The sequence below is a fragment of the Capsaspora owczarzaki genome (genome assembly GCF_000151315.2).
Source record: "Capsaspora owczarzaki ATCC 30864 unplaced genomic scaffold supercont2.15, whole genome shotgun sequence".
NCBI classification, from domain to species: Eukaryota; class Filasterea; order Ministeriida; family Capsasporidae; genus Capsaspora; species Capsaspora owczarzaki.
Genome location: NW_011887306.1, coordinates 904409 through 930114, shown reverse-complemented (window position 1 = coordinate 930114; position 25706 = coordinate 904409). Strand labels below are relative to the sequence as shown.

The 25706-nt window shown below is 54.4% G+C and overlaps 7 protein-coding genes across 8 annotated transcripts; 5 read left to right on the top strand and 2 right to left on the bottom strand.

The window, feature by feature from the left end:
* Positions 1 to 28: 28 nt before the first annotated feature.
* On the top strand, positions 29 to 4127 carry CAOG_09093 (hypothetical protein; the record flags this gene model as incomplete). The annotated part of the gene is made up of 2 exons (XM_011272524.1): positions 29 to 2450; positions 2531 to 4127. Coding segments are annotated over 2 exons (4019 nt in total), but the record flags the coding sequence as incomplete, so codon positions are not given.
* A 231-nt stretch (positions 4128 to 4358) lies between these two features.
* On the top strand, positions 4359 to 7080 carry CAOG_07460 (zinc finger protein 36). The gene is made up of 2 exons (XM_004343269.2): positions 4359 to 4613; positions 4765 to 7080. Exon 2 carries the CDS (start codon positions 4916 to 4918, stop codon positions 6704 to 6706), a length of 1791 nt encoding a protein of 596 aa, XP_004343319.1. The 5' UTR covers positions 4359 to 4613; positions 4765 to 4915; the 3' UTR covers positions 6707 to 7080.
* A 2350-nt stretch (positions 7081 to 9430) lies between these two features.
* Positions 9431 to 11224, top strand: CAOG_07459 (hypothetical protein; the record flags this gene model as incomplete). The annotated part of the gene is made up of 3 exons (XM_004343268.2): positions 9431 to 9962; positions 10040 to 10199; positions 10296 to 11224. The coding sequence occupies exons 1-3, from the start codon at positions 9894 to 9896 to the stop codon at positions 11222 to 11224; spliced, it is 1158 nt and encodes a 385-aa protein (XP_004343318.1). The 5' UTR covers positions 9431 to 9893.
* Positions 11225 to 11303: 79 nt separating this feature from the next.
* Positions 11304 to 12119, top strand: CAOG_07458 (hypothetical protein; the record flags this gene model as incomplete). The annotated part of the gene is made up of 1 exon (XM_004343267.1): positions 11304 to 12119. The coding sequence occupies one exon, from the start codon at positions 11304 to 11306 to the stop codon at positions 12117 to 12119; it is 816 nt and encodes a 271-aa protein (XP_004343317.1).
* Positions 12120 to 12407: 288 nt separating this feature from the next.
* Positions 12408 to 13681, bottom strand: CAOG_07457 (hypothetical protein; the record flags this gene model as incomplete). The annotated part of the gene is made up of 5 exons (XM_004343266.2): positions 12408 to 12568; positions 12669 to 12771; positions 12845 to 12935; positions 13019 to 13357; positions 13613 to 13681. 5 exons carry the CDS (start codon positions 13679 to 13681, stop codon positions 12499 to 12501), a joined length of 672 nt encoding a protein of 223 aa, XP_004343316.2. The 3' UTR covers positions 12408 to 12498.
* A 123-nt stretch (positions 13682 to 13804) lies between these two features.
* CAOG_07456 lies at positions 13805 to 20237 on the top strand. 2 transcript variants are annotated; one of them, XM_004343265.2, is made up of 14 exons: positions 13805 to 13823; positions 14253 to 15088; positions 15241 to 15470; positions 15611 to 15955; positions 16068 to 16384; positions 16506 to 17000; positions 17121 to 17214; positions 17315 to 17526; positions 17634 to 17764; positions 17858 to 18436; positions 18555 to 18744; positions 18884 to 19063; positions 19199 to 19572; positions 19657 to 20237. In XM_004343265.2, the coding sequence occupies exons 2-14, from the start codon at positions 14690 to 14692 to the stop codon at positions 20029 to 20031; spliced, it is 3921 nt and encodes a 1306-aa protein (XP_004343315.2). In that variant the 5' UTR covers positions 13805 to 13823; positions 14253 to 14689; the 3' UTR covers positions 20032 to 20237. The 2 variants fall into 2 exon arrangements, with proteins under 2 accessions (XP_004343315.2, XP_011270786.1); XM_011272484.1 differs by having other exon boundaries at positions 13806 to 13823; positions 14498 to 15088.
* On the bottom strand, positions 20173 to 25679 carry CAOG_07455 (kinesin family member 1C). Its single transcript, XM_004343264.2, has 5 exons — positions 25663 to 25679; positions 24239 to 25362; positions 23920 to 24017; positions 23077 to 23776; positions 20173 to 22935 (listed from the first exon to the last, which is right to left on the bottom strand). Exons 2-5 carry the CDS (start codon positions 25203 to 25205, stop codon positions 20288 to 20290), a joined length of 4413 nt encoding a protein of 1470 aa, XP_004343314.2. The 5' UTR covers positions 25206 to 25362; positions 25663 to 25679; the 3' UTR covers positions 20173 to 20287.
* Between the last annotated feature and the right edge of the window lie 27 nt (positions 25680 to 25706).

Genomic DNA, 25706 nt, shown 5'->3' with positions numbered 1-25706 from the left:
ATCTATGCCCCGGCATCTGGCTCACAAGCTGACAAAGTGGCGTTCCTGGACCAACTCAGCGACCTCATCAAGTCAGCCACCCAGCCAAACGACGACGAGCCAAGGCTGCCCGCCATCATTGGCGGCGACTTCAACAACACACCAAACATCAGCCACCTGTACGTCCAGCCAGAGCCAAGCCAAGAGCCTAGGAGCGCCACACAGGCAAACCACGCTCTCAAGGACTTCATCAACAAGCACGCACTCGAGGATGCCTGGCTGCTCAACCACCATGCCGATGACCCTGTCGAATACACACGATGGCCGAGCAAGAACCAGACACACCGAGCCTCCCGCATCGACCTCATGCTCCTGTCATCCAACCTCCCGCTCACAATCAAGTCGACCGCGACCAGGATTTACCAACACTCGGATCATCGAGGCGTCTGTGTGAACCTGGTGGCGCCGTCCGCGGAAGACAGATGCACTCCACCCTTCAAGCTGAACGACACCATTCTCGAACACGCTGGCTTCTGCGGCATGGTACTCAACGAGATAGCAGAGCTGGCGCGCCGCCCCGACCCCGAGAACCACTGGACTGCTTTCAAGGCCGACGTAGCATGGCTAGCCCAGTGCCTGTGCGGCTCCATTGCGAAAGACCGGGCGAAGGCTCTGGCCCAAGCGAGCCGCAAGCTCAAAATCATCGAAGGCAATCTCCTCGCAGCAACATCCCCCGCAGAGGCAAAACTGCTTGCAGCCGAACGAGCGGAGCAGGAAGCCCGTGTCAAAGCTGAGCTCGAGCATCGCGCGCAAGGAGCACGAGTCCGCTCGGCCAAAAAGTGGCGCACCGAGGGCGAACACCCCACCTCCTTCTACTTCTCGCTCGAAAAGCAGTCCCAAAAGGCGACGCACATCCCAATGCTCCTCGTCGACGGCAAAGAAGTCACCGATGCGGCCGGCATCACAGACGCCCAGCGTGACTTCTACGCTAAGCTCTATGCGCACGTACCCATTGACCCAGCAGCTGCCCGGCACATCCTCAGCCATGCAAAGCCCAACGAGATGCTCGACGACGAGGACCACGAGTTGATGAGCAGACCGCTGGAGGCATGGGAGATCGTCCACGCCATCAACAAAACTGCACCTGGCAAGTCCCCAGGGCCCGACGGGCTGGGCACTGCGTTTTACAAGAAGTTCAAGCACGAGCTGGCCCCAATCCTCGCCGCCATCGCCAACCGCTCGCTCGAAAATGGTCGCCTTCCGGAATACATGCAGGACGGCTTCGTCAAGCTGCTGTACAAGAAAGGCCCGCGCTCTGACCTTGGCAACTACCGACCAATCTCGTTGCTGAACTGCGACTTCAAACTCCTGACCAAAGCAGTGATCGCTCGGCTGCAGCTGGTGGTCAACGACATCATACCACTCAACCAAAACGGTTTTGTCACCTCTCGGACCATCGATGGCTGCGTCCATCTCACCCGAGATGTGATTGATCTGTGCAACACCATCAAAACCCCTGGAGTGATTGCCATGACAGACGCGTCCAAGGCGTTCGACAAGGTCTCACACGACTTCCTGTATGCTGCACTCAGAGCGTACGGAGTCGGGCCAGGCTACATCAACATGATCAAACTCTACAACACCAATGGCCGCTCCGCGATGGTGTACCAAGGCCGAGTCTCGGATCACTTTCCAATTCAAAGGTCGGTGCGCCAGGGAGGCTGCGACTCGCCGACGCTCTTCGCGTTCTACGCCTGCGCCATCGTAGACTACATCACGTACGGCACAAAGCTCAAGCTGTTGCGGATCCCCAGCAGCAATCTCAAAGCCGATCGCAAGCGTGGCCGAGCGAATGAGGACCGGCCAGACGATCTTGTCATCCTCCCCACCCTCTTCGCAGATGACTCGTCCTACTTTCTCGCCTCACCAGCAGACGTCCCAAACCTGCTGAACGAGCTCAAGTTTGTGGGGACGGCCACAAATCTGGAAATCAATGCACCAAAGACCACCATCATCCCGCTCGGACCAACTGCAACGCGCAAGCCTCCCCCCGACCTGGAAGGCCTCGAGTGGGTTGGACCAAACTCTACGACGCGCTACCTCGGTGTCATGCTCGGCCACGGTGATCTGACCGTCGCAAACTTTGGCGACCTACTTGACAAGCTGCACGGCCAGCTGTCGAGATGGCTCGTCCACGGACCGTCACTCCCAGGTCGTGTGCTCATCGCCAACACCATTGCGCTGTCCAAAGTCTGGTACCGAGCGAGGTTTGTGCCCCTCTCGTCCGAGCAGACAGCAAAACTCACCCGCATCATCGACAAGTTCCTCTGGCACCCAAGCAAATGGCCGCGAACTCACCAGGCCAACGTCGCAGCACCAATCAAATCCGTGGCATGCGGACTCGGACTCATCCCTGTTCGGCGTCACCTCAAAGCCCTCCTCGCCCAAGCCGCCCTGGCATGGTGTCAGCCGTATGCTGCCCCATGGAAGCACATCGCGGCCGCCTCTGGCGTGCGGCAGACAAGCCAGCATGCCCACTCAACGTGCTCAGGCTGGTGATCAAGGCCTCGTCAGACTTTATTGGCATCTCTGCATTCTGGCACAAAGCCTTTGAGGCATGGCACGAGCTCAGGCCAGAGCTCCAAACCCCTGCCTGCCGCGACGAGGCGCTCGCTCACCCTCTCTGGGACTCACCGGACATTCAGGACGGCGGCAAGCCGCTCTGGTGGCCGAGCTGGATCCTCAACGGATACATGCGCGTCCGCGACCTGCGCCGCTTCATCGGTAACCCAGCTAGAGAAGAGTGGTCCCCGCTCTCGCTCGTCCAAAGCTTCACCAACGCAAAATACTACAACACGCTCCACGAGGCACTCGACCGGAGCCAGCTCTCGTCGCTCGTAGAGCAGGATAGCTCCACAATCCCGTCAGTGCAAGATCTACCGTGGTGCTGGGCCCAACCAGCCGACGACGACGACGCCAATCCCAAACTCTTCAGAGTTGTCAAACTCCGCACGGGCAGCCCGCTCACAAGCAGCTCACTCGGAGCCGGCCAAGTGTTCTACGAGTCGGAGAACGCCCTGATCGCACCTGCCCAGCCAGGCCTAGTCCTCCTAGTCACCAAGTTCCGCCTGGCAACCGCGCAACACGCCACCGTCGTCTACTGGCGAGCCCCCAACACCAAGCCTGAACCAAACAAGCGGGGAAAGATTTTCCTCCCACGAAAGCAGCTGTACCATGTTGGCCGCACTCAACTCATGCCCCTCATCTGGAGCAACATCGTCCTCAACGGTGTTCACTCAAGCGTCCAGAAGCCCCTGCAAGTCACATCGCACAAGCTCAAACTGAAAACGCTAAGGCAGCTGCTCACTCCACGTCCCTCGAGACCAGACGCCCTCCAATGGTGGATCAACAAAGTTGGCTACGTGCCCTTCGAATCACTGGCCAGCTCCATCAGAACCAGTCTAGTCACATCCAAGCAAGCCTCCCTGCTCTGGCGCATTGCACACCGCACCAACCGACTGGGCGCCGACTGGCTGGAAACAGATGGTCAAGCCCTGCGCGCCGGCTCGCTCTCCCGCGAAGAGTACGACGACAGAATTGCCACTGGGCGCTACGACTGCGCGCACTGCAAACACGACGGCCGCTCGGCCAGAGAGACCTGGCACCACATCCTTGTCCGCTGCCACACAGCCCAAGCGGTTTGGGAAACCGCGAACGCCATCTTCCAGCACGCTCACTCAAGTTCCCTCCCAAGGTTCGACAAAGCCCTCCTGTTCGGTCCCTTCCCCACCACGCTTGCGCGTAAAAAGGAAATGCGAGCGCTTGCCACGATCCTGTACCACCTCGGACGCTGGGCGATCTGGCGCACCCGCTGCGAAGCAAAAATCAACAACACATTCACACCCAGCCACACCACCTTCATCAAACTCGTCCACTCCCGCGCCCTGCAGGACATTGTGCCGCGAGCCCCGCCTGCTGACTCTCCCACGTCGAAGATGTGGGGAAAGTGCATTGTCAGGTCAGAAGAGAAGACCACCATTTCACTTCTACCCCCGAAACCCGGTGAGCATGAGCAAACCGAGTCACCAAGCGGCGCCCGTAATGACCAGGACGCTGGCACCAAATTTGCAACCGCAAGAATAAGTTAAACACGTTGCCCTTGTCACTTACTCCTTGCCCCTGATCATGATCCTCCTCTTTGTGGTTTTTGAGCCTTAGAAGCTTTTCCACTCTCCAATAAGCGGAATACAAAAAAAAAAAAACAATTCCCAACCCCCCCCCTCCCTCCTCCCCGCCTCCTGACCCGCCACTTTACCTCTCTGCATTTCGCCCTGCTTTGACTCATCGAGCGAAAAGCCGCTCATTCCATTTTGTTGTTATTTTATTTTATTTTTTATTTTTTATTTTTTTTATTTTTTATTTTTTTTTATTTTTTATTTTTATTTTATTTTTTATTATTTTTTATCGTTTTTCAGCGTGTTTGATTGACAGGTTTTTTTTCCTCTTCCTCCTGTTGTTGTCTTGTTGCTCCTGTGCTCCCCTGTGCAAGCAAACCCGATTGTGCTCACACCGCTGTCCACACGCTCTCGCTCTCCGCCCGCTCGCTCGCTCCCTCCGCTCGAGTCAGGCCAAAGGTCAGCTTGTACATGTCAAACTAATCTCTGTCACTTTTTTTTTTTTTCAAAGCCTGCGAATAATGTTTTTGACTTTTACTCTTTTTTTTTTTCTCTCTCTCTCTCTCCCGTCCCCTGCTGAAACACGTCCTCCCCTCGTCGTCCACTACAGCGCACGATTGTTTCGCACCCTCCACTACCCACCGCGGCTGCCCTTTGATCCGCGCTCCTGGATCCCATCGACGTCAAAAGGCGTGAAAAAAAATCCCAACAACAAAAAATCCAGAAAAAAAAAAAAAAAACACTCGAAACAATCGCATCCCATGTTTGCGTCGTCCTCTCAAGCACCCTTCTACCCGGCCAGTCAAGATGGCGGGCACATGCAGAATGCGGCCTACTTTGGCCAGGCTGGCGGCTCCATGCACTTGGCGGGCCCGCAGCAGCTGGTTTATGGCAATGGCGGCTCTGGCACATCCTCCCCTGTCAGCCATCGATCCGCCGTGCGCTTTACCGCTGCTGCAGGTGCTGCTCCTGGTGCTGCTGCCAATGCTGGTGCTACTGCTGGTGCACCATCAACCTCGCGAGTCGTGGCAACACACGCCCCAAGTGCCCCCGTCACTCCAAACGCAGGCCCGTTGTCGATTGTGACGAGCGGTGGCATTTTCTACCCGAGTGCAGTTCCGCCCACCATGCGTGCAAGCGCTGTGGGCTATGGCGTCTCAGCACCTGTCAGCCCAATCAGCTCTCCCGCCGGCGAGACGGAGGAGACAACCCGCTCCCGCAAGAGCTCGAATGTGCTGTACAAGACCGAGCTGTGCCATTCGTTCGAGAATAGCAAACTCTGCAAGTACAAGGACAAGTGCCAGTTTGCACATGGCCGGCACGAGCTGCGTCACATTCTGCGCCACCCAAAGTACAAGACCAACGTCTGCCGCACGTTCCAAGCAACCGGCACGTGTCCGTATGGCAATCGCTGCCACTTCCTGCACTCCAACGAGAGCAGCACACCCGGCGAAGGCGCTGCCAACTATTCGCAGAGCATGCCTTCCACGCCGTTGCCTTCGGCCGTGTCGGCCGGGCTCCGTGGCGGTGAAGCGCACCCGTCTGGCCATGACTTGACGGGCGACTTGCTGATCGAGTCGCTTCGTGCCAACCCGCACCTGTTTGGCCACTCTGCCGGCCAGCTCCACCTTCGCCACGGCGGAGCCCAGGCCACTTCTCGCGGACAGGCCCACCAGCCGCCCTATGCACACTACCAGGGAGGTTTGCCGTCGATGGAGTCGCAAGCGCTTGCCGCACAGCAGGCATTGTTCGAGCAGCAGGCTTTGCTCGAGCAGCTCCAAACGCTAACCCTCGGTCCCGTTCCGCGACACGGTTTGGGCCAGCACCACCATGTTCCTGTGCAGCACTCCCCGCTCACGATTGCACAGCACCAAGCGATGGTGCACATGCAGGGAGGCCCGCTGTCAGGTCCCGGTGGCTACCCGCATTCTTCCTCCGATGATGGTCGTGCATTCGACGCTGCTACTGCTGCTGTCTGGCAACATGCCAGCTCGCCTCCCTCTCAGCACACCGCTGGCAGCCTTTCGTCGTCCACAACCACGTCCGTCAAGGGCAATGCATTCAATGCCGTTGCCGGCAAGCTTGATCACGACAGCTCTGGTGCCTTCTTGCCGCGCGCTGCGCCTTCGACGTCCTCGGCGACCTCTGGCACTGTGCTTCGAGGAGTGGTTGGAGCTGACGATGCAGCTGCATGGGCAGACTATGCGACGTACCCTCAGTTTGGCCTGTCTCGAGAAGAGACAGCCTTGTCGGCGGCTGTTGGCTCTCCACCCAAGGGCTCTGCTGCTCAAGACGGGTTGTACACTTCCCGCGGGTCGTCGTCGGCTCAAGATCAGCCCACTCTGCCAGCCGTGTATCGACAGCGTGCACCCAGCGGTCCTGAATCGCCTGGGGACCGTGCCAAGGACTCATCCCCAAACCGCGCTGAATCTGCCGCTACCCGGCCCGCGACTGCCTCCTGGTCTCTCTCTGCCAATCCCCAGCTGATTCCCACGACCAGTAGCGAGGACGAAGCTTTTGACTTGTTTTCTGATTCGCACTGGTTCAACTGATGTGGCCTTTTGTCTTGTTGACATCCCAAAATGGCCGTTCGCTGCATCCAATGACAAGTCCGATTGTCCATTCCCTTCATTCAGTTTTTTTTTTTGCTGGATGTCTCTCGTGTCTTATTTGAAGTTTTTGTACCAAGGTTGTTCTTCCCGTACTGTGTTTGTTTTTAATCTTATGGGTTGCGCGGCTGCCGCCTTCTTCTGTTGCCTGCCTGCTTGTTTTTTGTTTTTTATTTGGTTGTGATGCTGCTCGTTGTACTGGGCTTCGATATTGGCGCTTTCTTGTGTTTGCCGTGTTGTTGATTGTCTGCGTAATCCCCACTTGCATGATCCACCCAGAAAAAAAAATGCCAACTTCAATCAACAGAATGTTTCAAAGTTAATCAACAAGATGTTTCAGATTCAATGACTGCGTAGCATGGTGTCATTTGTTTTGAATTCTTGCGAGGAGGCGATGGCCAAAGGCCTTTTGTGCAACGTTGAACCCGAATCCAGCCGATGAATCGCCGCCTGTTTTGTGTGTGTGTGTGTGTGCTCGTTCAGAGCGAGGTTGGATTGTGCGATTTCGCTCTGAAGAGAGAGAGAGAGAGCGTTTACAAAGGAATGCACATCAGCAGTGGCAAAGTCAGTCGGCTACCAGATCCCTCGGTTGGGTTCTCGGGGTCGATGACGATGTTGACAACAAGCCGTTTCGATCGATGATCAACGATCCTTCCTCCATGACACACCCGCCGCCGATCTCTCGGTCCATGACCTCAGTTGTGTTGTGACCAAGTAGTCTTGTTGTGTGCGTTACATAAGGCGGAAGGGGGTCAAAACCAAAAAAATCATGTGGAGATGAGTTTGGCAGGTTCCGACTCCGAATTGGATTGGCATGGCGCTCATCCATACCACAATGCAAAACCACCAATTTCAGCTTTCCTTTGTTGTGGAGACCTTTTTCGAGCACCCTGTGTTCATCGTTTTGGCGATCGACTCTGGGTGGCCCAACTCTCCCTCCTCCCCTCCAGCTGGTCTGCTCAATGCATTGCACTCATGTGAAATCCCGCCTTGTTTTGTTTTCTTTTCCATTTTCCCGCCCATTTTTTCTTTTTCCATTCTGTTCTGTTTTTGATTTGCCTTTTATTTTCTCGTGGCTGGTTTTGGACGAGGCTCACTTCTCATTTGGTGAGCAATTTGTCTGCTGACAAGAATGAAACAACGAAAATCGGGAGTTCGGGCTTTATTCATTGTTGGCATTTTATTATTTCTTTTATTTGGTTTTTCAGCGTGGTTTGTCGTCCGTGTCAGAGCCATCGGTCGCGCGCGTTGCGTTTGGCTGGGCAGAGTGTCGCGCTTGTGGCCTCTTGAAGGCGCGCGCAGATGTGTTGTGGGGGGGCGTTCGTCGTGCATTCGCGCAGGAGGTGCGGCTAATGATGCCGCTGAGCATTCGATCCCCCATCAGCCCCACCTTGGCGCACCTTGCCCACCCCCTCCTCCCTCGACTCGTCCTGCGGTCCCCTGGAGACTCGCCAACCGCGGCGTATGAGCGACACGCTCTTATCACTCGCGTCTCTCGCCTCATTCGCATCGATGGCTCGCCATGGGGATGGTGAGAGGGGCGGTCTCGCGCTCCACGCATGTGCGTTCAAACACACAAACACACGGAAGACATGTCATTGATTTTCGGGGGACTCTTTTTTGTTTGTTTCCGTTTGCTCTCGCTCCTCGGTCTCGCACACTCCCATCAAACCACCTCTGCTAGTGTATAGTGTCTGAGTGTGCAACGGGGTGGGGCGGTTCGCTCGACTGCAGAAGCCAGCTGGACTTCAAGCTGTTCCAGCGTTGTTTTGTTCCCAACCAATCCAGCCTTCCGATTGGCGGATTGATTTTGAATTTTATTTTTTATTTTGTTTCACGGCGATCGATTTTCTTGTTTCTTTTTTTTGTCTTTTTTTTTTTTTTTTTTTTTTTTTCTCTTTTGTACTTCCGTTCGGTTGGCGTCTGCGGCGTCATCTGCCACGCTCATCGGGGACACTCGCAGTCATTCCCATTCAACGTGAGACTGACGCTTGTGTTGACACGGAACTTTCTCTCTGATGGCTGACCAAATGCCCCAAAAAATCAGGGCGCTTTTGGTTGTGGATTCAAAAAACAGGGAAAGAAAAAAAAAAAACACCAAAAAAAAACAGGAAAAAACACTTCCCACTTCCCCACGGCTATTTACAATGCGTTCTTCACTCTCCTGCGTGCTTTTCTCCAAAAGCCGCGCTCGTGCTCGTGGGGTGTGTCTGGATTATCTTTACCTTCCTCATGCCTCATCCTACGAGCGGAAGCGCAACAGGTCGGTCTTCGGCTCTTTTTTTTTCTGTTTGTTTTTTTTTTCTGTTCTTTTGGCCGCGTTTCGCGCTTTTCAATGAATCTCCACACAACAAGCCATCGCGTTCTTTTTTTTTTTTTCTCTTTCTTTATGTTTCTCTCTCTCTCTCTCTCCATCTCGACTTTTGAGGCATTTTGGCTTTGTTGTGGTTCAATTTTGTTTAGTGCGTGGGGTTTTTTTTTTGTTTTGTGTGTGTGTGTGCGTGTGTGTGTGCATGTTCTTGTCTTCTTTGAGATGCTTTTGGTGGTTGTCAAAGTGTAACGCTGCCGCTGAATGTCCGTTGTTCTTACTTTTGCTGATTTTTGTTTTTCGATTTATGTTGTTTGGCGTTCATTTTTTCAGGTGTTGTGTTTTTTTTTTTTTTTTTTTTTTTTGTATTTTTGCAGTTTCTTCCTCCCTGCCAGCCAACCTATCGAATTTTTTTTGTTCGTTCGGATAGCCGTCTTCTTCAGGACTATTTTTGTTTGTTCCACTTCCTCCTTGTTCTTTTGTCTTGTCGTCTTTCGTGTAGTTTTTGATTCAAACTACCCGTTTTTGTTTTTTCCGTGCTTTCATTTTCTTTTCTTTTTTTCAACCCTCAACCCTCTGCTTCTCTCTGTGGTTCTGCTGAGGTTTTTTGTTTCTTTGGCTTTTTCCGTCTTTTCATCAATCTTGCACGCCCTTCCTTTTCATTTGGGAAGGCGTTCAAGTTGACTTTCTTTTTTTAGGAGTTCCATTTCCTATTTTTTCTATCTTCCTCCTTTTCGTCGGTCTGAGACCCTCCGTTATTTAAACCCCCCCCCCCTTTGTCCTTTTTTCTTCCTCTCTTACTACTGCGCGCTGTGACACACCATGCCTGGCTGCAAGGGATTCGTCTGCACCTACCCGTACCAAGTCAAGGGGAGCGACCAGCAGTTTGAGGTGCCGGAGTTTGTCCTATGACCGTTTTTTTGTTGTTCTTCCTGCTGTTCACTTTGCGACCCGCTTGCAACAACCAGGTCTGCAAAAGCTACCACGGCAAAACGACTACCAAGGCCAATGTCCAGAAGCATGTCTGGTTGCATGTTCGCGGCTCGGCCGAACGAGAGACCAAGTTCCGTGCCGACTCGCCCATGCTCACCTTGGTCAACCCCTACGTGTACTACATGTTTGGCAAGAGTAAGTTGTTGCGCATGGGGCTTTTTGTTTGCGCTCGACCAGCAGCAACATCTTGTTCATTCCCACCGACCTTTTTTCCCCAATTCGCTATGCTAGAACCATGCGAACAGGCTCGAACCCGGCGGCATCGCGCCAACAAGCCCGCTGATGACTTGTCTGGCGACCGTCGCCTGTCTGCGGCATCCTCTGACTCGCTGTCGTCGTCTGCGTCGGATGACTCGGACGACATGTCTGACAACGACTCCATCTCGAACTCGTCTCACCTTGGCAGTCTGGGCAATTCCATCCGTCCGTCCAGTCGCGGCTCTGCGCACAACCTGTCTGCCTCGAACTTGGCTGCGTCCTCGTCTTCTCACATCCCGCCGCCCGGGTTCTTTGCCGATACCCTTCTGGCCGACTATGTCGCTGGCGCTCTCAACGCGGGCAAGACACGCCCAATGCAGGACTTGCACAACGAGAGCGGGTCTGTCACCTTCAAGCGTCCACTTGCCGACCAGCAGTCCCAGGATACTTTGCGCAAGATGCCCCGTATTGGCGCCCTTTCCTTAAACTCCAACTCTGACTGCCCAGCACCAGGCGGTATTCCCGCGTCCTTTTTCGTGCCCCCGCCTTCCTCCATGTGCGCTGCCTCCGTCATTGTCTCTGGCAACAGTCGTGCGTCGATTGTTGCTCCTCCGCGCGCCATTCCGACGCTTGCGCAGCAGCAGCAGCAGCACGTGCTTCAGCACCAGCAACTGACCATGCCCAAGCACCAGGTTCCCAACCGACTGATGCCACCACCGACGTTCGCACACCAGCGACAGCAGCAGCAGCAGCAGCAGCAGCAGCCACAGCAGTCCCAGCAGCAGTCTCAGCAGCAGTCTCAGCAGGCTGCTCAGCAGCTGCTTGCTCTCGGACCAAACAACAAGCAGGCTGCACTCAACCTCAAGGCGCCTGCGAGCGGCTTGCAATCGGGCGTCCTCATTGGACGAGCTCCGGGACGCCCCAACCAGCCCCTCACGATGCCCAACGCTGCCCTGCAGTGATGACGCCCATTGCGGTGTCGCCATTGGCCTTTCCCCTACGGTCTGTTTTTCGCCGAGTCTGCTGGGCACTCCCTTCGCTATGGGTGCCATGAACTTTTCGCTCTTCACGCCGCAGCCAGTGCAGCCGACTCTTCCGCAGGCACAGCAGCAACAGACGCAGCAGCAGCATCAGCAGCAGCAGCAACAGACACAACAGCAGACACAACAGCAGCCGCAGCAGCAGCCGCAGCAGCCGCAGCAGCACTCCCAGAGCTCCTCCGACCTGCCACCCCAGTCCACTCAGGCAGCCCAGCAACTGGCTGCATCCGGTGCTCCGTTCATGGTCATCCCCGGCTCGTCGCTCGTTGGTGGAATGCACTCCCCGTCCGTGCTCCTGGCTAACTTGTTGGCCTCGCCGTCCCCGCTGATGATGATGCCCCCGTCGCCAATGTTCCTGGGCATGTACAACGCAAGCGCCATGCAGCAGCAAAAGCACCTTCATCAGATCATGGCACTGGACAAGTTCCAGCAGCAACAACAACAACAAGCACCGCAGCTGCTGCAACATCATTTGCGCCAAGACACCACGACACACAACCCCATGACTGGCTCCGGGGGGATGCGCACTGGTGCGCACTCTGCTACTACATCCTCCTCCGTCATGTCCCCGCCGAATACCACCATATCCGAGTCATCGTCGGTCTCCTCCATCATGTCCACCTCGGCCTCGTCAAGCTCTCCCATGCCTGCAGGCAACGCAAAGTCTGTCAGCTGCTCGCTGACCTCCCATCTTATGCCCTCTCCTCCGCTGTCCGGACGATCGGGCTTTTTGCTTGCCAGCTCCAACTTTTCCCAGTCTGACGAGCACACTCCCATGCAGGTTGAATCTGCCTCTGCAAGTGTTGCTGCCAATTGAGACTGCTGGCTTTTCACGGCGCGATCCAACTCGCAGACTTCCCACCTTTGAACTTGATCTCATTTTTTTCTTGCTTTTGTACATTACTGCATCTTTTTGCGAACGTTCTATTTTGTATCCCCACCCCCACCCCCACACTCACCCGCAATCACCCTTGCTTTCGCATTCTTTTGTTCTTCCGTTTTGGTTGTTGTTGCTTTGATTTGTGCCGTCCCCGCGTGTCCTTGTCTTTCTTGCTGTCATTATGTTGCTTCCAACCCTAAAGCGGGTTGGTTAAGGGTCAACTATTTGAGAATCCGTTATGTTAACCAGTAAAAATGTACCACCATCAGTCTGACAAGTGTGCGAAAAGAATCTGTTTGGAACAGGAAAACAAAAATCAGTCTGTCTTTGCGTGTGCTTCTGGTGCTGGCGTGGGTGCTTGGGGTGACCCGAGTAACAACAAAAACCTAGTTCGGCGATAGAGCCAACCAAAAACAAAACAAAAACAAAGGAGAGTGAAATTGCAGAATGCACGAAATTCAATCGCGAGTCGTCAGGACGTTTTACCATTGGACAGAGGCAAACAAGGCTACGGAAATCACAGTCAGGAAAATGACGTGAATGTTGGCACCGGATGCATACAGCCAGAATCCGAGCGCGAGAAACAGGCCTACGGTGTGTGCCAATGTTGAGAAGAAGAATCACAACACGAACAAACACCGCCGCTGCAGCCGAAACTTTACCGACAAAAGCAATGTTCATAAACTTGATGACGCCGGCGTTGATTCCGGGTGTGACGAACGACTCTGCGACCTGTGCGAGCATGCCAGGCTCCTAAATGACATTCAAAAGCCAAAACGCTTGGTGAGCTTGGCAGCAAGTATTTCCACTTAGTTTTCTGGGGTTTCATTTCATACCTCTTCAGCCGGTGCCTCGGCAATGTCATGCTCTGTCGTGTCATTCTCAGCCTCTGTGACTGCATCGGCATCAGCAGCATCAGCAGCAGCATCAGCAGAATCCAAGCCGACGCCAGCTCCCGAATCGGTGCTCTGGACCAGGCGAGCGACAATCTCTGCTGCCTGTGCCACTGCAGCGCTGATGCTGTTGCGCCTTGACGAACTTCTGCTCCTCGGCTTGCCTGGCTCGTCTGCAGTGGCGGCGGCGTCCCTGCCATTGACGTCGTCGTCGTGGTGGTGTGGAGTGGTTGCGCTGTCGCTGTCGAGCTGCTGAGCCACTACAGCAGCCGCAGCCGCCACCTGTGTGCATCATGACAGTGATGTGAGTGATGAGTGATGTGATGAGTGATGTGATGTGAGTATCGTGGCGGGGTGCCATGCGTTTGTTTCTTTTTCGTTTTTTGGCGGGAGATTCCCGAATCACCAACCCCCCCCCCGCGTGTCCCAGCCATCAGTAAGCTGTTATAACAAGGTCATCGTGCGTCGTCGTTTGTTCTACAATGAAGTGTTGTTGAATAGGAGTAGAGTAGCAGTAGTGTGGGTGTTTTCTCGTACTGTAGTTGCTGCTTCTGGGGCAGAGAGCGACAATCGCCGTGTCGGAGTTGGTGACGATGATGAGGACATGTTTTTCCGAATGAATGAGAGGACTGATTTTTCCAGGTTCAAATCAATCACACCAATGACAATGGCAATGGCAATGGCAATGGCAATGAATGGCAATGTAGATCTACTCAGTTATCATTTTTCTCTCATCGTGGCTGATTCAGTGAGAAGTTGATTTTTTTTTTTTTTCAATGTAATTCAATGCATTGATCTATCTCTTTTTCAATGCAATGGGACTCTTTCTTGTTCTTTCCCTTCTTCTCGCCGTCCTCTCCTCGTCTGGTCCTTTTGGCTTTGACTCGCAGCCCCCTCACACTTGCCCACCTCTCTCTCTCTCTCTCTCTCTCTCTCTCTCTCCCCTTCCACTCCCATTGCGCGACCCGCCGTCAATTTCCCTCCTTCGCTCTCCCCCTCTCTCTCTCTCTCCGCTCCTACTCTTCCCGCCTCACTCCGCGCTCAACCCTTCTCTCACTCTGCTTCGCCCATCTGCCCCAGCTTCTGAAGGGGCGTCCCGCTCGCAGCCAACTCGTGTGTGACTGCACTTTGCGTCATCCAAGCCCCCCTCTCATTCTCATTCTCATTCTTTGGACAGCTCATCCTCTTGTCCCGACACGCCATTCCATTCGTGCTGCACCCGACATTTCACCAGTGCATGCTGCTCCATCCCGACTCGAAACCCTGCAAAAGAACTCGTCCGCTGAGAGCAGCCTTGCAAAATCTAACACCTTCTTTGACTTTTGACAAAGCCATACTTGGAAATGTTTGACAGGTCTGCTCAGAAAATGCTCACTTTTGCTTTGTATGTTTCATACTTGGATTGTGCATCACACCGCCCAGACCCGCAGAGCCCTTTCGGATTTCGTCCGTCTGCTTCGCTTCTACTTTGTCTCCACCTTCAAGCAAACTAACCAAGTCTGAAGCCAGCGCACAAACAAAACAAAGCAAAAGCCCAAACCTCCAAGATCACAAGCAACCGGAAGACTCGCTCTCTACCGCACAGCAAGAGAATTGCTCGTGTCACAATTTCCTATGCAAATGCGACGTTGGACGCCAACTTTGTGCCCTGGGCGCATGGCACTGCCGCTCCTGCTCCTCGCCGTGCTGGGCAGCCTTGTGGCTTGCGTTGGAGCGCAGTCAAGCACTGGTAGCAGCCTGACACCCACTGCGACCGTTGCGCCGCGTTTCTGCGAACCAACCACCAACATGACGGCGCAGTGCAGCAATCGCGGCTCTTGCTCAGCGTCCGGTGCCGCATGCGTTTGCAGCGCGCCATATTTTGGCACAAGATGCGAGTACGGTTGCGATGGCAATCTCCAGCGGTACCCGCTCGTCAACGGCACACGCGGCTTTCTTTCCGATGGCCCTGGGCTCTACTCTGCCAATCTAAACTGCCAGTTTGAGCTGCAGCTCCCCGCAGGCAATCCCGATGTATGTGCTTGTTCATCCGCTTGTTTTGTTTTGCTCTTTTACATTGAGGACTCATTTGTTTGCCTTCTTTTCTGTTTGCTTTGATTGCCTCTCTCTCTCCCTCTCTCTCTCTCTCTCTCTCCCCCCTCTCCCTCTCTCTCTCTCTCCGTTAGGGCCTCGTAATCAGCATACGGGTCACACAAATGGACCTGGAGTGCAGCTGGGACTACCTATTCATCTTTGACGGCCCCAGTGTGCGCTCGCCCATGGTTGCTGCCCTGACTGGCCAGTTGTTTGCAACCCATGACTTTGTCATCCGCTCCGAAGCAGCGCTTTTGACGTTTTACTCGGACTATGGCTATTCTTTGAGTGGCTACAATGTGTCATATCAGGCATCGAGCTGGTGCGTCCGCGTTTTTTTTTTTTTTTGTTTGTTTGTTTGTTTGTTTTTTTCTGAGTATTGGTTGCGCTCGCCGGTTTGGCTTTCTTGACTGCACCACTCACCATCTTCTTTTATACCCAATCTTTGACGTTCCTCAACAGCCCGTTTGCTTGCAGCGACCGGGGCTATTGTGAGGCTGGCCGTTGCTCATGCCCCGCCGGCTGGACTGGCGAGTACTGTGAACTCGAAGTCTGCCCAAACGATTGCAGTGGGAGCGGTACATGCTTTGCTGCTGCACGAACGTGTGTGTGCTTTCCGGGATACACTGGTCGCGACTGCTCCGTGGACATTTCAGCTGGCGGATTTTCGTCGTTGGCAACCAACACGACGTCCCTCGCCAATGTGCCGAATGGCCGTGTCTTCCACTCTGCTGTGCTGATTTCGCCAATGGTGTATATTTTCGGTGGTTTTTCTACCGACTTTACCGTGACAGCCAGACTTTTGCGGTGAGTTTGCCTTCCATCGTTTGGCAGCATGCCGCCCCAAAAAATGCCTGCTTGCTTGTTGCAACCCGTTTGTCTGACTTTGAACATGTCCTTTGCTCGTTCCTTGACTCAGTTTCCGAGTTACCGACCAGTCCTGGTCGTTCATCACCCCAGTCACCGGCTCTGCGCCCAGTGGCCGATACTCTCACTCGGCATTTGCAGTTGGAAACGCCATGTACATCTATGGTGGTATTGATGCCACCAAAGCCTACCTCTCGGAGCTATGGCGATATGACGTGACCGGAAACTCTTGGTCGCTTGTCGTGCCCACATCTGGCACTCTGCAGCAAATTTCTGGCCACACGACGACCGTCTCTGGTCTTAAAGCGATTGTTCTTGGCGGATATTCACCTTTCGGATATGTGCAAACTGTCCAAGAGTATTCTTTCGGTGTGTTTCAATGCCGCTTCCTTTTTGTTTTTTGCAATTGCGTTTGACTCCGCCCCCCCCCCCGCCTTGCCCCTTGAACTCACCATCGTTTCGTCCCCCCCTTTGCACATTGTTTTCTCAGATACCAATACTGTTGCCACATTCACACCGACTGGATTTGCGCCTATTCGCATTTTTGGGCATTCGGCGGTTCTGGATGGCTCTGGCGCCATCTTTGTCTACGGCGGAAGTTCACCAGACAACATGCTGGGCGCCAGTGCTTCGGCTGACCTGTATGCGTACTGGGTGAATGATCGCAGCTGGTCGCTGTTGACTGCTGGGCCGACGCCCTCGTACTTCCACACCGCCATCCTGCTGCCAGGAACAACAACGATGGCCGTGTTCGGAGGGTACGTTTATTCGTATCAGAGCCCTCCGGTCTGCTTCGAGTCGGACACTTTCACGTATGATACAGCGTGTGCGACCTGGAATGCCCAGCCGTCAGGTTTTGCTGGAGGCAGTGCCATTTTCGGCGGCCGCTTTGGCCATGCAACAGTCACATTGAATAATGGCGCTCTGCTCATGTTTGGCGGCTATCGCGGGTGGGTTTTGAGCGATGTCGTCATGCTGTCTCCAGGTGAGATGGCTCGGTTTGTTTTTGCGAGATTTCTGGATTTTGGACATGTTCATTCCCATCGCTCTCTCTCTCTCTCTCTCTCTCTCGCTCCTCTGACTCTACGTGGCTCTTCTTCCACAGCGATTTGTGCAAACTTTAGTGATCCCAACGCCTGCCAGGAGAACTCGGGCTGTGGGTGGTGCGCTTCGACTCTGCAATGCGTTGTCGTCTCAGTGTAAGCCGCTGTTCCAAGATGGGGGGGGGGCGCAGTACCTGTTCCTGCCAATCGTCAATTCTCACACTTGATTCATGCCGAACAACCTGTCGTCTCTTAGAACGCCTTTTTGTCCAGGAACCAGTGTCCGACCAGCGACTGCAACCACGTGCGCTGTAGACGGCTGCATCTTTGCGCACTCGTGCACCACATGCGTGAGCACCTCCAGCAGTGGCGTGCGCTGTCGATGGTGCTCTGACACTGCTACGTGTCGCTCAGCCTCCGCAACATCGTCCTGCGCGATGGTGTCGGATGCATCGTCTTGCTCGGCAGGTGAGTCTCCGCTTGCAATGCCCGATTGTTGCGCGCTCGCCGTCGCTCATTCCAATCGGCCTCTATTTGCTCTATCTGTTCTGCTTTGTCCTTTCGTCTTGAAACAGTGGCTCGCACCACTCCTGTGCCATGCGCCTCCCGTTACGAATGCTCCGAATGCAACAACGATGCCACTTGCATGTGGTCGCTCCCGTACTATGGTGGTGTGACCAAGTGCTCTGCTCGCACCAGCTCAAACGTACGTTCTTTGCTTTCATTGTACTGGACCATTGTTCATTGTGTGTCGTACTTGGTGAGTGCTTATCGCTTGTGCTTTCTCTCCCCCTCTCAGCCTGTTTGCCCATTGCCATGCAGCAGCTTGACCAATTGTGGAGACTGTTTGGACGTGGATGCAGGGGCCTGCTTGTGGTGTACATCGTCGCGGACGTGCGTTGCATCCAAGGACTACGTTGCGTTGAATGCCGTGGGTCAGTGCCAACAGTACCAGTCCGGATCGGGGTTGTATTGCCCCGTTGACTGCGAGTCGCGGCAGTCGTGTTCTAGTTGTCTCGCCGGCTCCGGCTGTGGCTGGTGTGGACTTGACGTTGCCACCGGCACTGGTCGCTGCACGAGTGCGACCTCGGCCTCAAACTGCTCCGCGCAAGCATGGTACTTTTCGCAATGCCCAGCATGTGAGTGCAACGGACATAGCACATGCAGTGCGTCTGGCGACTGTCTGGCGTGTGCCAACCGCACGGGCGGGACGCATTGCGAGTCTTGCCTTGCTGGATACTTTGGAAACGCGCAAAACGGTGGCTCTTGCTCCCAGTGCACCATGCAATTCCACAACATTACTTGCTACTCGTGCGACTCCACGACCGGCGCGTGCACGAATTGCTCAGACTACCGCTCGGGCCCTACCTGTAGTTCCGTGAGTTTTGTGTATTTCTATGTTTTTTCGGGATGTTTTGTCGGGGGTGTTTTTTGGACGTTGCAGTTGCCCCTGGACCATGCCCGTTCCCTCACTTTGCCATCATTCCTCTTTTCAGTGCATGCCTGGCTACTACGAATCCTTCTACACGAAGCAATGCCTGCCATGCAACTGTAACGGGCACAGCTCATCGTGCGACACCGTTTCGGGCCAGTGTCAATCGTGCGACTATGGCTATATGGGCTCGACATGTGGCGAATGTCGCAATGGCTTTGTTGGGAATGCTCGCAATGGAGGGCTGTGCTTTTGTGAGTACAAGGCATTTTTAAATGTTTGCTGGTGGTTTTTTTTTTTTTTTGTTTTTGATTATTTTGCCGTGCTTGTGCTCACAACCCATTGCTCTCACTCTCGCCAAACTCGTCGCATCTATCTTGGCATTCACTGCAGTCCCCATGAGCTCCAACACCAAGTACCAATTCACGGTTGTCTTCCAGACAATCTACTTTGTCTACGAGCCCATCGAAGACGGCGTTGACTTGAGCTTTTCGCTGACTCTGCTGCCCCTCACTCCGGCTCTTCCAGACGTGACTGTAGATCTCTGGGGCCAAACCGGCCCTGATCCCAACAGTATGTATCCCGTTTTTTGCTGGTGCCATTTCGCCAGGAAGCTGCGGGCGATCTGGAACGTTATTGTTATCGTTATCGTGAGCCTTGTTCTGATTTCATTTTGGCCTGCCTTTTTTTTTCTTCCTTGGCATGCAGCTGATCGAATCTACCTCTTGCGCAACCGACGAGTCAACAGCTTCATCCTGAGCATTTCCGACCGGCAGTTTGACATGTCCAACACCGTCTTCTACTTTCACATTTCCACGAACGCAAACATCAACTTTGAGGTTTCGTTCATGCAAGACCCGCCGCCGCTCAACCTCATCCACTTCTTTTTGACGTTTTTCGCGTGCTTTTGCGCCCTTTTGCTGGCCGCGTTCATTGTGTGGCGCATTCGTGTGCGCTTTGAGCACAACCAGTTTGTGCGCGAAATTACGCTGGCCTTCGAGCAAATGTCGACGCGGCCCTCTGCCAGCATCACTCTGTGGGACTTTTGCCAAGCAGACGGTGCACGTGTTGTGCACACAAAGGTGAGAAAACACACGCTTCTTCTTTGCTGACAAAAAGTGTGCGGGTTTGGAGTAAAATGCTCATGGTTTCACCTGCCTCGCTAGACTGTCCCTCTTGCCATTGAGCCGTTCAGAGACGGGAAAGCTGCCGTGATGACGTTTGCTCTGGAAGTTCCAGCCAAGCCAGGAGCTCCCAGACAGGTCTGCCTAGCGTCAGCGCTCATTTCCACTTCCGAAGACCTTGTGGCGTCCGCCCAGATGGACGGCGAGGAAGACGATGGCGAAGACCCGGAACAAGTGAAGAGCGAGAGCCGAAAGTTGGGCGCAAGGGTGCGCCGTCGCTTCCAAAGGTTTAGGCATCGCGATGATCGGGCTGCACCAACAACGGAGGCTTCCCGCGATGTGCCTGCACCTGCAGGGGCCGAGTCTATTGAAATGTCCGATTTGCCTCCACGCACGGCGCGGGACACGTCCGAGTAGCGAATGCCCGCTTCGAGTGATCTTCACTTGCGACTTTCTACCTAGTGTGTGTAATTGTGTGTGTCTTATTACTGGATTGGGTTTTGTGTGTGTGTGTGTGTGTGCGTGTGTGTGTGTGCGTTGTTTCGTTGTGTGGAAATGCTCATAGTTATCGAATTGTACTTTTTTTTTCTGCCGTACTGTATGGGGAAATGTGTGTCGTCCCCTATCTTCAATCAAAAAGCACCCAACAACCCGAGGTCATTTCAGTTCTTGGTCATGGTCGCAGAAATGGGATTTCCGCCTGCATGGTCTGCTTGGAGGGATTGTCGGCGATGGGAGACAGCGGTTCGGTCAGGAAGGCGGCAATCGCGCACCGAAGGTACGACTCCAACCGAATGCGGCGCCTCTCGACAAAGTCGGGGTTGCGGTGGCCGATGGTTTTGCGTGGCGGAAACATAATCTTGACGCCGGACGGGAATTTGGAACGAATGGCTAAATGGAACTCGCGAAACTGCGAGTAGCGGCGCTGCAAGTCCCAGACGTTGTCGCCAACACGAATGCGAACAATGTAAAAGTGGAAACGGCTTTCCTTGTGGTCGCTGCCGACCTCGATCTTCTCGACTGCCTGCGGGATGGAAATGTAGACAGAGCAACGCTCCAAGACCGAGATGGCAGCAGCTTCCACAACTTGCTCATCTTTGGAGGAAGCAGACACTGTTGCTGTTGCGGATGCTGGTGCTGGTGATGCTGGTGCTGTCGCAGCATGGGATCCGGAATCGGCACGTGGGCGCTCCAGCAAGGCTGCTGCGGAAGTCGCACCAACCCCGGCCGACGATGATGCAGCTCCTCGATTCCGCAACTCTCCAACGCGCTGCTCCAGATTTTGAGTCAGCTGCAGGATTTGCTCGTGTTCGAGCGTTCGCTCGGCTTTTAGTTTGCTCTGGCGCAGCTCTAGCTTGTGTAGCATCTCCGCAAGCAAGGCGCGATCGGTCTCTGCAACGCGAGAGTTGCGCCGGTCTGTCGGAGAGGCGAGGGCCTGGTCGAGTGCGGCCAGCTGGGCTTTGGCATCCTCGAGCTGCTGCGTCACGGCTTGCAACTCTGACACGCGGGAAAAGGATGGCTGTGCGGGGGTGAGCGGTGGCGGCAGAGATTGGAGTCCGTCGTCTGTTGGTGAGCCGCCCTCTGCCTGAGCTTGCTGGATTTCAAACAGGCGAAACCGAAGCTGCACCAATTCGTGCATCAGTTGCTCGCCTTCATCGGCCGGCAAATCGGATTGCTCTGCAGCCAGTTGGCTACACAATCCATCGATCTTGTTTTGGATGAGATCGGCCACGTCGCTCGAGCTCATGTCGTTTGCGTGTTCTGCAGTCGCAGATGGCTCGACGGTGGGTGGAGCATGACCCTCGGAAGTTGTGAGCGTCGAGGCAGCCAGCGAATCAACCTCCTCAGCTAGCACAGGTTCGCCATCCAACTCTGGGGCTGCACTGGTGTTTTGATGACTGGTGCCCAACTGACTGACAGTGGAATCGGTAGCTGAGGGTAAGACTGCGTCCGCGGGGAGTTCAGAAGATGCCACCGCAGGTGCGCTGGCGCTCTCATCGACCGCGACAGTAGTATTGACAATGTGCTGCGACAACACCGAGCTTTCATCTACTTGATGCAAAAGCTCGATGAGCGACGAGGTGTCGAGCAAGTCATGGTGTTGGGCTGGAACGTTCGTGTCGACCGTCTCAGTGGATACTTGCAGCTCTTCCGGCCGACTAATAGCAGCAGCAGCAGCAGCAAGGCTCGAAACAGCCACATCCTGCACGTCGCCGGAGGGCAAAACGACGTCCTCCGCGCCCGATGGCTGCTGAACATCTATCAGCATGTGATCGTCGCTGAGGAGTAATGAATCGGATGTGGCAACGCTCCCTTCAACCTCGGGCGCAAGTTCGCCGTCGAGGGTCATGCTCAAGCTCTGGCTGCGCTGCCCTTCGGCATCGGCATCGGCATCGGCATCGGCATCGGCATGGGCTTGCTCGAGCTGCTCGTGCTGCTCGTCGGCGTCGTCTAACGAGACCTCGTCGTCTCCAAGTAGAGTTGTGTCTCCCTCCGTGTACGCGGAAGACGTTCCATCACGCACAACAGGACTGTCATTCGTCGCCTCGATCGTCGATGACGGCTCTTCTTCGAATTCATCCTCCAACTCCTTCGAGAAGGCATCATCATCATCAATGAGATCCAGGCTTTCGTCCAGCAAATTCATGTCGTCCCCAAAGGAAGATGACATGAGATTCAGGTGCTCGGTGCTCTCGGCGTGCTGCTGCAGGTCAACCACAGAGTCGGCGCGCGCTCGATCGGTCGTAGTACTCTTTGGCAAATCGAGCATCGACTCGGCGCGAGCTCGTCGAATGAGCTCTGCCGAAATGGTCGGAAACAAGCTTCCAGCCTCGTCGAATGGCATTGGAGGCAAGTAGTTTGGGTTGCGATGCCGCTCCGCCTCCAGCTCAAAGTCGCCTGGTTCGGACGGAGAAAAGTCGATCTGAGGCAGTGCTTGAGGTGCTTGTTCAGCTCCAACCGCGGAGGTCAAAGAAGAAGCAGAAGAAGAAGCAGCGTCGCGCATCGGAGAGGTACTCGCGTGCTGAACTGAAACTGCTGGCTTGCTTGGTGTGGATGGTTCAGGGATTGAAGAGGCGGGGCTTTGCAATCCCAAAACTGACGACTGAGGGCCTGGCGAGTTTGGCTGCGAGCTACCGCTGACGGAGGCGCTGGACGCTGCCAAAGCAGGAAGATTGCCGCTAAGGGATCGGCTGCTGTCCCGCCTTGGAGACATGAGCGACCGCACAGTCGGGCGTAAAGCGCCAGTCTTTTTGAGTTTAGCGGCTTCGATTGGGTTGTTAAACCGCCATAAGTAAGACTCGCCGAGTTCGACAGTGTCACCTGTCGGAAGTGAGAAACAGAGGAGGGTTTTTTTGTTGTTGTGTTTTTTTTGTTTTTCAAGGGCGCAGCGAAGTCAGACGAAAAAGTGCAAACCAAAGAGCAAAACAAACAGACAGATTGCTGCTGCAACGCAACTCATACCTTGGTGCAGCTCGGTGGGCTCAGTCACCTGGTTGCCGTTGACAAAACACATTTCAGAGACCGGATGGAGCGTCACCGTGTCCGTCTCAGCAGCAATATAGCAGTGGTCGCGATCAATCCCTACACCGTCCAGAAGAATTACAGCTGCAGGATTCATTCCTTCCGGGTTTTGAGGCATGTCGGAGGGGAAGAGGGCGTCTTCTGCCGGCACGTCGTCCCCAGAGGACGGCGTACCCGAAGTAACGGCGGCTGATGAGGATCTTACGCGCATGGCGCCCCACCGAACGTGAGTGATTCCCGGGGAGAGCGTGTACAAGGTGACTCCGGTCGAAAGCGGGTTGTCATTCAAGCTGACAAAGTGCGGTGCTTCAGATTCTACCCGCAAGGCCAAGCCGTACTCTTTCACGGCAAGATCGCGATCGACCAGAACCTTTTCAGTCCGGCTGAGGCGATCCTGCCAGGAGGTAGTCATTTCCGCCACCAAGGCTTCTGAACGAGCAATCTTCTTGAGCAGCGGTGTTGGCGGCGCACTTGCAGCAGTGGTTGTCGCCGCAGCTGCCGCAGCTATGGCAGCTGGAGAGGATAGCGCTGCAGCTGCGCTGGCGGAATCAAACGCTCCGTGCTGGCCTGTTGACCCCAGGGCATTTTTCAGCAATGCAATTTCGGCTCGGAGTTCACGGATGAGCCTCAGATTCGCGTCCTAGTCGCGTCCAAAAGGTCACAATGCAAGGAATAGTGGTTTGGGAGCACGACAAAGAAGACCAACAGTGAGCTTTGGAACACCAGACGAGTCAAAAAAGCGGCATGACGGGTGTTGGCGAAAAAGAAAAAAAAATAGCGTACCTCGTTGACAACAGCGTGGTTGATAATCTTCTTGGCACTACTTGCATAGCGCAAAGTGCTTACAGTCTCTTCGAAATTATGACTGGCAGGAGAAATGGCTGACAGAAATGCAAACACATCAGTCTCGCTCATTAATTCATTCACTCTCTCTCTCTCTCTCTCTCTTTCTCTCTCTCTCTCTCTCTCTCTCTCTCTCTCTCTCTCTCTCTCTCTCTCTCTCTCTCTCTCTCTCTCTCTCTCTCTCTCTTTTTCTCTCTCTCTCTCTCTCTCTCTCTCTCTCCCCCCTCTCAAGCCTGGCGTGATTGCGCTCGACTGTTACCTGCTAAAATGACGGTTTTGGAATTGCCACCGAGACTGTCCTTGAGAAGCCAGGTGAGAATTGAGTCGCGATAGGGAATAAAGGCGTCGTTTTGGGCGCCGCCTTTCTCGCCGAGCGCTGAAATCACAGTGCCGAGTGTGGTGAGCGACTTGTTAATGTTGGCGCCCTCTTTTAGACGAGCGCCCGTGGCGAGCGACGCTTTCGCCCGCTCGCTGCCGGCCAAATCCACAAGATTGACCTTGCTAACCGTTTCAAACGCAGTGTCGACATCGCCCGAAAACCGCGTCTGTGTGAAGGCGATGGTGAAGATGGCGTGCGAGCGACTGCTCTGCTCGTTCATGCGGGTTGCTCCGGTGGTCCGATGCTGATTGCCTTGCGCAAGCAGGCGTTCAATGTCCGCATAGCTGGTGACGACGTGCCGAGCCACGTCCTCAACGTAAGGACCAAGCACGGGATGTTCGCGCACGCGTCGCGTCATTGTCGTGTTTGTACCGAGCAAATCACGCACAGTTTCGTTGTAGATTTCAATGTAGCACACCTCGACCCGGTAGCTCAGATTCTCGTCGCGAACCGAGTTTTGAATCATTCGGCTAAACATGTCGCGGCACAGGCGCGGCACAATACCGGGCTCATCCGTGTCGCCCATCATGGAGAATGTCTTGCCTGCGCCGGTCTGTCCGTAGGCCATAATGCACGCGTTGTAGCCGGCGAACGCGTTGTCCAGCACGTCGCGGCCAATGTCGTCGTAGACTGCCTGCTGCGTCATGAACGCCGGGTCTTGCGGCTGGACGGACCAGTAGCACTTGTCGAATGTAAAGTACTTTGGCTTTCGCTCATGCTCGTTCCTGGGCGCCGGGTTTACGATTCGGACTTGGTTTGCAGCAAACTCAATGACAATGCGCGAATTGAGGTCTCGCTCGCGTGCATTGAGCGGTCTTGCGCGCACGACGACCTTGACGCTGGACATTTTTTGTTATTTCTTGCTCCAGGCTTTTGCTTGGTTTTTTCTTGTTTGTCTTGTGCTTCGAGTGGAAGGTTTGTGTTTGTCGATAGCTTTGAGGGAGTGAGAATTGGAGAGAGACTGGCGATTGAGTTGAGAGACGAGGCTGACTTCTTGTTCCGCTCTGCAACAACAACAACAACAAAAAGGATCCAGAATCAGCAAAGCTTTGTGAAGCGAAGTGAGAGTCGAGTGAGAGTGAAGTGAGTGTGGAGAAGCAAACCAAAAGCCGATCGCCCAGTCGCCGAAGGGGGGGGGTGTCTCTTCCCCACCGCAGAGGGAGGACGAAGACGGGGGATGGAAGGACGAGTGATTGAGTAGTTCAAAGCAGAAGGACGAGAGAGAGCCAGAGCCAAAGAGAGAGAGAGAGAGAGTAACGAAATCAAAAAGGGTTTTGCTTTGAATTTCAAAAAGTTCAGCTTACCGTTGCAATGGAAAACACAACCAAAAAGACTGGAGTCAAAACCA